The sequence below is a fragment of the Saccostrea cucullata genome, unplaced genomic scaffold, assembly GCF_032062105.1.
Source record: "Saccostrea cucullata isolate Sc308-1 unplaced genomic scaffold, CSIRO_AGI_Scuc_v1 ctg1277, whole genome shotgun sequence".
NCBI classification, from domain to species: Eukaryota; Metazoa; Mollusca; class Bivalvia; order Ostreida; family Ostreidae; genus Saccostrea; species Saccostrea cuccullata.
The window spans coordinates 61,780-73,257 of record NW_026920520.1 but is presented as its reverse complement, the minus strand read 5'-3'; the positions used below and the strand labels follow the sequence as shown (position 1 = coordinate 73,257).

Here is an 11,478-nt window from a genome sequence, read left to right as displayed (position 1 = left end):
AGAGATAAAAAGTTTAGGGAAGATAACTCTCACTCAAATGCACTGACTTCATTTAGCCACATCCATTACGCATGTGCATTTGCTCTTCCTTTCCATCTTCCGTCATCCATTGAAGCTCAGCATCCCACCCACCTCTCCCAATTTACAAGATTTTGATGAATTTTTCTTTTTTGTCAACAAAATGTTGCTGCTGTCTTTGATTTCCTTTTTCAGTCAACATCCATTCTCTTGGCTACCAGCAGAGGAATCCATTACATCCATTCCTTTGGCCACCAGCAGAAGAATCCATTACATCCATTCCTTTGACCTCAAGCAGAAGAATCCATTTCTGCCGTTCCCTTGGCTACCAGCGATAGGATCCATAACTTCCGTTCCTTTGGATACCAAAAGAACCCGTTAGCGTCATGGCTTTATTACGTTTCATTGAAATGCAAAGTATATGGTCTTCTTACAGGCTGTTTTTTAATGCTGAATCGAATTTTGCTAGAAGCTCGCTGCTGATCCTGTTATCTTCCAGGGCCAGTGGCCAATAATTGAGCTTCCGTCATTGTGCCCTTGCTATTGATTCTACGTCATATACTATTGATAAAGTCGACGTAGACCATTGTCTTTGTAATACATTGCTACCTGCTCATTGCAATTCATTTATCATTGAATATCATTGTATATCATTGAATATCATTGCATATTATTGCATAACGTTGCATATCAATGCATATCATTGAATATCATTGTACCCATTGTGTAAATACATGTATACACTTTGCGTACATCATTGATTGAATATCATTGTTTATCATTGAATATCATTGTACCCATTGTGTATTAATTATTCAATATACACTTTGTGTACATCATTGAATTGATACTTTATGTACATCATTGAATTGATACTTTATGTACATCATTGTAGAGATACCTTGTGTACATCATTGTATTCATTGTATTGATGATTAATTTGACTATTGATTGTATTGATGATTGATTTTGACTATTGATTGTATTGATGATTGATTTGACTATTAATCAATAAAGCCATGACAAAAACTGCCAATCATTCTTAATCTATTTTGTCGACATAATGTATTTTGAGGTGCGCGTTTCATACAAGGAAGTTAAAAATAAAAAAAAATTGCCCGATTTTACTCTCTTTTTACCTTACTTCTGTCAAAAACTGTCGAAGGTAGGTCAGCAAAAGTTACCTCAATTAGAAAACCTTTCTTCTTATGTAATTATGCTTCCTGTATGATTGATTGACTGTATATTATTGAACCTTCTTCTCAAGAATTCTTAGATCATATAGAGACACCGGTAATTAAAGAGAGCTCTAAATTTCGTACTATACTCGGCATTCAGGGCTATTGAACAGTGAGGGTACTTTTTGTGCCTATTTCCAATGCGACACAGCACTTCGATTTATACGGTCTCATCCGAAGGACCGGTCTCCACATCCTACAGTGGGATCAAAGCAGACAATAATAAGTATTTCAAATAGCAGAAAACGATGATAGATTTCTTCTGATAAAACCATTTATATAACACAATGTAAAACAATTTTGGAAAATGCTATTCGACTTCTATCTTGTCATGAAATGGAGTGTAAATAAGTCACACAGCAAAGTTTCTAAGATTTTATGTATTTTTTAAAAAGTTCTGAAAAAATGAAACATCATGAATTTGATATGCATAAATATAAGTATTTTTTTGTTAAACGACCATTTCTGATTTAAAAAAATAATTTTCTAAAAGAAAAAAAGAAAAAAACATAAAAGAAAAGAAAAATAACAAACAAACGAAAAACTATAAAATTGAATGTACATGAAGTAACATTGTGTGTAAGGGTCGGAAATTGTCTAGTAATTAAGCAGATGGGAACCTATCATATACTTTAACCTGGTAAAGCGTTCGAAATTTTGAATTTTGGGGGATATTTTTCCATAATGGATGTACAATGAAATCTCTCTCTCTCTCTCCCACCTGAAAAAAGTTAATTAAAATAGCAACTTGGGGCCATTATTTATTCAACCCTCTGTGTTCGTTACAATTTTTGCTGTTTTTAAGTGAATATGATGATTAAACCATCTGAGGAGCAAAATATTCACCGAGCCAATTCATTAAGACATTAAGTCAGTAAAAGGAGTTCATGCCATCTTACTTGTTTACATTTACTGAAGTCCTGGCCAAATGGAACGAAATAACCGGGAAAGAATAAACATTACCTGTCGTATCTGGAACTTTTAAGACTATTCTTGACAGGAAAAAAAAATTGTCAGTCTGTTTTGCTGGATGAAAGGGGGAATTATAAGGGAAAATTTGCGTAACTTGAAATTTTGTTTTGGGTTGGAACATTATTGGACAACCCTTCATATTATTTGTTCATCATGCTTAATTATTATTGTTTTTTATTCTTCACATATCACCTGGATCAATAAGACATTGTAACATTGTTCAAATCTTTGTCGAACATTATATCAAAATGTGGATATCAAAACATTCTGTACAGTGTATTTCATTTGTTAATATGTAAAAGGACCATAGACTGAAACTCCTCCGCAAATCGAAACTTGATATTTCTCGTCACGGTCGTAAATTGTTTTATATTTTGAACTGCGCATTTCATACAAAAAAGTTAAACACCCAAACAAAGACTGGGTGTACATTTATTTTTGCTTCCCGACTTTCTGCATGTAAACACATTTAAAATCTGTGAGAGTATATGAAGGAGGAATATTTTGTGGGGACAAACCTTTTCAGGTAATTACATGAAATTTAAATCACACAATTAATTTACGCTTAACACACTAGAGTATTCTTATATTATTTAAAAAATTAGCATTAATTTAAGAACAAATGACGAAAAACCTTCTTATGTTCATATAATCTATTTTTATACACATACATTAAAATGATAGATATACATCATCAACTAGAGGTGCATTGTGGCAATGCAGTGTGATATCAAAGCACTGAGTGTCCTAAATCAGGTGACGTCTTCCAGGCTATATCCCAAAAGCTGGTATTTTTTTATAGTTACATTCTGAAATCTTGTGTCATGAGAGACCCTTTCCACTGAAAAAATTCAAACTTGAAAACCGCAAATAAACAATAATTTTCTTTTCAATAGTCACAATTCAATATTTTAAAAGTAAAACAATACCTCATTATTCTACCCAGTCGCCTGATCCAGCTTTCCATGCTTTGTGTTGATTCTTCTGTTCACGGAACTATTTTTGAAAAAAATATATAACTGTTCGTTACCACCATCTTTTTCACTTTTAAAGAAACTTGTTTTTAAAGTTCGAAATTTGAGGCGTCGATTAACTTACTGATAAAAGAGAAAAAGAAATAGATCAATTGCAATACAACGTATTTACATGTAAGAGCGTATTGATAATGCGTAGTGACATAAAATCATTCACACATGTATTGTTACGAGCACATTTTGCCGATTATCCAGGATAACATGCAGGATATGCTATATAATAGTCCTTTTATGACAGATACATGTTGAAGTTGTAGCAAAAAAAAACCTGCTGATGCGTAAAATCTTTGGGTGGTAAAAATGTACTCACTCTTAGTTTATATTGTTATATTTGCTACATTTCGAATATTTCCTTGAAAATTAAAGAACAGAAATTTTGCTAATTTTGTAAAGGTAATTTATTAACTTAATCGTTTCAGATTAAACTAAACCAGACACAAAAGTTTCATCTTCATATCCAGAATTTGCAAAAGGATTTTAGTGTTTATGCTTGCGGTAGTTTATTGTACCAAGTACAAAATGGCAATTAGATTACCTTTCTCAAACAAAAAAGCGCCTGCAGCATTTCCAACTAAAGAACTGTCTGCATCTTTCTCCAGAGCTAACAAGAGATTCATGCTAAGTCTACTGAAGCAGTTACCATCAGAATCCAATATCTTCTATTCGCCGTTCAGCATTTCAACAGCCCTAGCAATGGCTCATCTGGGAGCAAGAATAGAAACCCTAAAAGAAATGACTCAAGCCCTTCATTTTGAGGAAATGGACAAAGATGTCCATGCAGCATTTGGCTCTTATCTGGATTTCTTGACAAAGGAAACCGGTGATTGCACTCTTAAAACTGCCAATAGAATCTATCAAAGCATGAGGTTCAAACCTGAGAAATCTTTCCTAAAAGACTGCAACAAACATTTTAAAGCTACATTAGAGAGCGTGGATTTCTCTCAGTCTGAAGCAGCAAGCAAAAGCATTAAGACCAATTCTCTGTAATCACCAAAATATTTTGGCACGCATAGTTACAGATTTGAATTTTTATATCATAATTTAATACAGGTGTGTGAGTGATTATAAAATCTAAAAATAGTTTTTTAAATGTAAACTTGGTTGCCATAGAAACGGGATGCAAACTTTCTCATTTTTGTAAATCATGAAAATCTGTACTTTTCATGAAAAACCATGTCTAGAAATGAACAGAAATATCTAAATTTGTGTTTATTGTTGTTATCCAATTAGAGATTCAAACAAGAATATTTACATTTCAATTTTAATTTTACACCTGTAAGTGGTCATGTTATGCATTGCAAAATGTCAAAAATATAGTAAATTTTTATCAATTTTTACAGACTTAAAACAAAAAAATGCAGGCATCTACAAATTAAATAATAATAAAACATGAGAGGTTGATATTTGGTTATATTTAAACAATTAAAAAATTGGTGGGCAAATGATATGTGTAAAAGAAATTCAAAGGTGAATATCCATTTTTTCTGCATTTTGAAGCATTTTTGCTTCCAAATTACTTCCCTTGGATTACTCTCTAGCGTTTGGAGGTACAATATGTAGGCACTTGTTGTGGTAAATAAATAGTTTGGTGAGAAAACTTATCAAAGCGGGTCCAGGGGAAGGATTGGCAGTGTGGAAGAAGGAAGAAAGGCCAAGATATAATACATAAGAAGACAAGAGGTAATTATAAATATTACAAATGCTAAGTATGTATACTTTTTTCTCCATTTTATTGGTTTGCATGCATGTAACCCGAGATTCCTCTGCTATGAAAATTGTGACACCTGAAGGGACCTCTGTCCTGACTCTCCACGGTACATTTAAATACATAATTGCATAAAAATACATGTTGATGGCAGACCATGAAGACATGAATCAGGTCAGACACAATCTCTTTCTATAACCAGGTCCAGTACAATCAATGGATTTGGCTAGGTAGATAGCTGTAGGCCTATATTTCAAAGCAACTTCTAAGTCGCTTGCGCAGTGCAGTGTTTAGAGCGTCTGCTCTAGAATTGCAAAGTAAGGAGTTTATGCTTATATCGCAGATTCATATCCCACTGTGAGACGTGGAGACCATCCCTTCGGATGCTATCATATAAACTGAGGTCCCATGTGGCAGTAGCCAGTACGCACTTGAACTAAAAAATCCCTCACTGCTCAATGGTCATGAGTGACAAGTATAGGACAAAATTTGTATCTCTCTAACGGCAAGTGGTGGGTCTTTCCATATTTGTATTAAAAATTCTGAAGACTAAGAGACACTTTACAATCAATGTAATCTTCTTCACATTTAGTGAAAGTTTCCCTTTTCAGAAAAGAAAAAAAAACAGGTGTATAAAAATATTTGAAGATGAAAAATCATGGTATGATGAAATCTTTGTGTATAACAGTAAATCCTTATACATTACAGCCATATTATATACCGGTAATACACATACTCCTTTATATATACAAGTGTATAAAACTAAAAGTAAATAGTTCTGTCAATAGAGAGGTTAAGCATTTTACCGTGTACGTCTACCTCTACATGTAAACTTAGCCGTGATTTTACATCGCGTTCTGTTTAGCAATGTACCGGTATGTGTAAAACATCATTTCAGCACGACACTTTTCAATCCATTTGTATCAAATAAATCTATTACTTGAAATAAAAAAAAGATACATTGGATGTATGTAATAAATATACAAATTCATACCAAACACCAGATGAAAAATAAATATTCTGTAGTTGAGTTTAAGAAGTACAAGTTCTCATCTATGTGTACTTGCGAGTCTATACATTGTGTACAACTTGTAGAATTACGCGGTATGCAAAACTATAACTTAAATCGCATTAAAATATGTCTTTTTATATAGTGCTTGACCTGTACATATTTTTGTAAGGATAATATGACTTTCCTTTTGATCATGTTGACAGGAAAATAATTAATATATAGATTGATTTTTATTATAAAATTAATTAATTATTATCTTGAATTTAGTCATTTTTAACAAAAATTAAATTTTATTCTTTTTTTTTTTGTTTTAAAAGTATTCACCAAAGAGGATGAAAAGAAAAAGGAACAAGAACATATATACATGTAAATCATGGTTATACAAAGAAATTGATTCTGGAAAAGACAATTTCAGGAACTGGGACAGCTTATAGATGCATTTTCTTCAAGGTAACCAGTTTCAAAAATCAAATCTAAATTGTTAGAAAAGCACAACACTACATGTAGTATATGGTCTGCTCATTTCTCTTTTATTGATCAAAATGATTTAAAACCATAATAATATATGCATGTATCAAAGAAAACATGTTTAACTTGAACAACTGTCATAATGATCATTAGAAAAACACCTCTTGATTTAGGGTTTGCTTTTACATTTATGTATTTAATCTAATTATGTATTTAATTCAGTTTGATATTTGTCTTCATTTGAAGATATTGAAAATTGTATTTACTTCTGCAGGTAGAAAAAAGTCATCTAAAATATATGAGTGAAGATGCAACATCATGAAGTTCAAAGTAAAGTGTAAAGCTGAATATCATAAAATCTCCAAAAAACGATGAAGCCTTAGAAGTTGGAGATATCAGGGCATTAAATTTTTTCCTTAGAAAGTACCATGATGTCTGTTACTAATAATTTAGTTTCCCAAATGAGGAGCAATGTAGCTGAGGAGCAATGTCACCTGAAGATGTAATTGGAAATGAGAATATTCATGTGTGTCTCCATACTGGAAATCCTCAAGATTCAACCATATTTCTAAGTGACTCAGTGAGGTCCCTTAATTAAGGAAGCTCTTAACAGCACACTAATGAGCTCTACTTGAAGGAGTAGTTTAATACAGTAAGAGTGATCTCCCCTTAGAAGTCTGATAGAAAAAAAATGGTTGCTTTCCAATTGATTAATATTAACATTAACTTTCCCAATAGTCAACAATTGGTTTTCTGTTTATGAATAATTCATAACATATTTCTTTTAGAAATAATGTAGGTACATGTACTTGTTGAAAATTAACTAATTGTCTCAATGTGCATATGATATTTTTTTCCTTAATTGAAAGTCTGCAGATCACTTCTTGATACACATGTATTGTTTAGAGCTTCTTTAAATTTCATATGATATAGTTTTCTAATTAAAATATACTGTAGTTGATAATTTTGATAAAGGTTGAAAAAAAATTCACATTAAGCTAACAGTACTTGTCTTAATTGTAATGCTTTGTAGCCTTTTGTCCTATCATACGTAGCAGCTAACTATGTCATTTTTAGCTCACCTAAGCCGAAGGCTCAAGTGAGCTTTTCTGATCACATTTTGTCTGGCGTCCGTCTGTCTGTCTGTCCATCTGTCTGTCTTCAAACTTTTCACATTTTCGACTTCTTCTCAAGAACTGATGGGCCAATTTCAACCAAATTTGCCACAACGCATCCTTGGGTGAAGGGGATTCAAGTTTGTTCAAATGAAGGGCCACGCCCCGGCGCCCTTATTTAAGGGGAGATAATTGGGAATTAATGAAAATTTGGTGGTATATTTTAAAAATCTTCTTCTCAAGAACCACTGTGCCAGGAAAAATGAAACTTAAGGTTCACTTTTGGATTTAAACTTTTCAATAATAAAACCAATTTCCTCTTTTTCCTAGCCACAGTGGTCAGGTGAGCGTTGTGGCCCATGGGCCTCTTGTTGTGTGTTTTGGATTTTGTTTCATGTTTATATATTATAAAAGCATATAATTTATAAATTATGATGCAGCCTTATTAACTGCAGTAATGAGTAATAGAGGACTATTATTTTTGTATTGTGCTAGAAATGGGGGGGGGGGGGGCTTATATTTATGATCATATTCTTGCCTATAGATATGAATAAATAATTTTTTTATGGTTCAGTTGACAATATCTAATTGATTTTACAAATTTTTAGCTTAAATTCCTTGAATTTTTATTTTAAAAAGAAAAATATATCTTGTTATATGAAATGTTCATCAAAGCTGTTTTTTGGTGAAATGCCAATTTTATGATTTTTCATTTTGTTATAGTCAACATTTGTTGTTATTTGCCCATGAATGTTTTTGAATATATTCATTATTTGTGACAAGTACCTTCAGAAGAAATAGGTGATATATTGTGAAAGTTCTGCTAATTTTTTATTTTTCTTCCCAAAATGTTGTAATTTTTCAGTTTTGGCCAAATTTTGAAAAGTTGATATTTTGCCATTGTTTGACAAATTATTACAAAATTTTCAAATAATTATTAAACATATTAAAGATATCCATTGAAAGTGTTGATGTTGTAGTTTTATAAGAAATTAGCAACAAAGTTCTAATCTTAAATATGGGTTCAGCACAGATGGTGTAAAAAGTGTGATTTTAGCAACATTGCCATAAACAAATTAGCTCTATATGTCAGAAATTTTGTATCCCGGTTACCATGGTAACGGAGGATGTCCAGAAAAAAATTATGCCATACATATAAGTTTTACCCTAGGAAGATACTATATGCCAAGTTTGAAGAAAATCTGAGACTATGTGTGCCAGACCCTTTCAAAATTACTTTGGTGATTACAGAGAATTGCTCTTAACTCCTGGGTCAGTAAGCAAACTGAAAATAAAATCCAAGATCTGATTCCAGCAAGTGCGCTGGATGAACTTACATTCATGGTTCTAGTAAATGCCATCTACTTCAAAGGAAACTGGGAAATAAAATTTGAAAACAGAAGCACCAGAAAAATGCAATTCCGAAGCAGAAGAAAGGAGGTTTTTTTAACAGATATGATGTATCAAGAGGACTATTTCAGATTTTGTCACATACCAGACCTAATGATTAGTGCCCTTGAGTTGCCATACCAGGGAAAAACCCTCAGCATGCTGATCATTCTACCCGACGCCGTGGATGGTTTAGAGCATCTGGAGAAAAGTTTATCTGAAGATGTCTTCAAAACAGTAAATGGTAACTTGAGAAATGTGGAAGTTAAAGTATATCTTCCAAAATTCAAAATGGAGTCGACCTTCGAGTTAAAGCCTTATTTGTCAGCCTTGGGTATGCCCTCAGCATTTGACATGGAAAAGGCTGATTTTACAGGAATGAATAAAGAGGAGAAAATGTGCATAAACAATGTCTTCCATAAAGCCTTTGTCGAAGTCAACGAAGAAGGGACCGAAGCTGCTGCAGCCACAGGGTCCGTTGTAACAGTCAGGTGTGCGAAACATACACCAATGTTTCGGGCAAATCATCCCTTCCTGTTCTTTATCAGAGATTCTGTACATGACATCATATTATTTGCTGGAAGATTTTATAAACCAACAACAGTATATGAACTTACAACAAACAATTAAACATTATGTATTCATTTGCATTGTACTGCGAGGCATGGTACTGTTATTAAAATATTTTCACATATTAAGATATGAATAGATAAAATTTGAGTTTGGTGAATTTACTATTGTTGTTGAGGAATTATCGTTTAAAGCTTCTGCAAACTAAAAAATGTCATTCTTAATGTATGTGGCTCACTCAAACGACTGTTGAGATTAATATTTTTTAACTTTTTCAATAGAAATTTGCATTACTCAATTTGTTGGGGAACAAAACAAACATTTTTATAACTGTACAAATACTGTATATAATAAATGTCTACAGACAGCAACAAAAACCCGTCGTCGTCTTTCTATAATTTATAAGTATGCGTCAAAGATGCAGTTCTTTAATAAATGCAGTGGGGACTAATAGGGACTGGTTTTGTATTCACAAAAGCATAGTCGATTTTCATTCGGACAACATATGTAGAGATATGACCAACCCTTTCATAAACATAAATTATGTAGTTAATATTGTGAAACAGCATTAGTTTGTTATGAAATATAAAGAGAAAACGAGCAGTACTGTAATCTCAAAATAATATTTGATATTTTGTTTTAATTTTCATTGTATCGAATGATAACATCTTTACTTGTGTGTTTTGTACAACACAATTCTTATGATATGAAATAAATATGCTATTACTGTGTAAAAATTATATAAAAGAAATCCAATGTGCAGATACTGATGTGTAGCGCTACTGTTCTACAATTTGAGATCTGAAATTTTGAAGATTGGTTCAATAAATACCTGTGTGCAAATGAAAATACTTAAATAAATAGACACTTTATAAACGCCGTATTTGGTCTAGAATAATGTAAAAAACATGAAATATAATGTAATAGTTTTTTTTTAAATTTACAAAATAAGATGTTGTTTTTACGGAACAATTAAGCATGAACTGCTATTCAATACTTTTATGAATATTGATGAAGATGAAGGACATGCGTAAACTGTAGTTATACACGCATGACCGCCTATAGATGCCTTGTTAAATGCCTAATATCAAGCGCAGATACTTCTTATCCCACGATCTACATTCAACATGCTGGACGAAAAGTAAAAGAGACCCGTGCACAGGAAAGGACAATAAGATGCACTTGGATTGGGAAGAAAAGCCTAGCGGATTGGAATATGCATGACTATCACATCATATGTGTGAGTGGATATATGGATGTGTTTATGTGTGTGCTAAAATCCTTTGTATTTTGCTTTTTTAGACATTTAATGTTTTTATACTGTAGAAGTACTTTTTTCCGCGTGGTATTAATTTACGCTATGTAAGCGGTCACAAATAATCCGCGAAATTTATCACAGCGTACTTGATATAAATTTAAGGCATATATTGACACACTAGAAAATCCGCGTGATTTTCTACCCGAGGATTAAACAGAAATTGTGATTCCGCGGAATTATGACCCCGTGGAAAAAAGTACGTCTACGTTATATATTTAAATAATGGATAATGTAAATAAAAATGACTGTCAATTATCTTAATGGTTTAAAATAAGACAGGGCGTATGGCAGGGACATGTACTGCCTGGCTTTTTATATTGATATATTAATGATTTCTTGAATTCATTAGAGGTTGTATATAAAAATTTCGGTATTTATAATGTAACATCCACAAACCCTGCCTTGGCTAACAACTAAGCTTGCGTAAGTTAATTTCCGAGCGGGTTACAAAAAAAATTTTGGATTTATAATATATTTTTGTATAGGAACAAATTTTTTAAGGTATAACAAAAGGATTTATTTTTCCTACATTAAACTTAAAAATTACTGGCTATTCTTATGTTACTCCGAGTCTCCCACTGTGTTTGGCTAGGAATTGAGCAAATGTTAATAAGAAAACTAATGTATTCCAGTCAACTT

The 11,478-nt window shown here is 32.3% G+C and overlaps 1 protein-coding gene across 2 annotated transcripts; it reads left to right on the top strand.

Moving 5' to 3' along the window:
* The first annotated feature begins 1,818 nt into the window (after positions 1 to 1,818).
* On the top strand, positions 1,819 to 11,082 carry LOC134250197 (serpin B6-like). Of its 2 annotated transcripts, none has more exons than XR_009988441.1 (3): positions 1,819 to 2,754; positions 2,913 to 3,016; positions 3,682 to 3,910. XR_009988441.1 is itself a non-coding variant. In XM_062732553.1 (3 exons), exons 2-3 carry the CDS (start codon positions 3,749 to 3,751, stop codon positions 9,579 to 9,581), a joined length of 1,263 nt encoding a protein of 420 aa, XP_062588537.1. In that variant the 5' UTR covers positions 2,465 to 2,754; positions 3,682 to 3,748; the 3' UTR covers positions 9,582 to 11,082. The 2 variants fall into 2 exon arrangements, 1 of the variants encoding a protein (XP_062588537.1); XM_062732553.1 differs by lacking the exon at positions 2,913 to 3,016 and adding an exon at positions 8,816 to 11,082 and having other exon boundaries at positions 2,465 to 2,754; positions 3,682 to 4,245.
* Positions 11,083 to 11,478: the final 396 nt, after the last annotated feature.

Coding starts and splice junctions, on each gene's coding strand:
- LOC134250197 (XM_062732553.1), top strand. CDS start 3,749: ATGCTTGCGGTAGTTTATTGTACCAAGTACAAAATGGCAATTAGATTA. Junction 4,246..8,815: donor AGCATTAAGACCAATTCTCT/GTAATCACCAAA, acceptor GTGATTACAGAG/AATTGCTCTTAACTCCTGGG.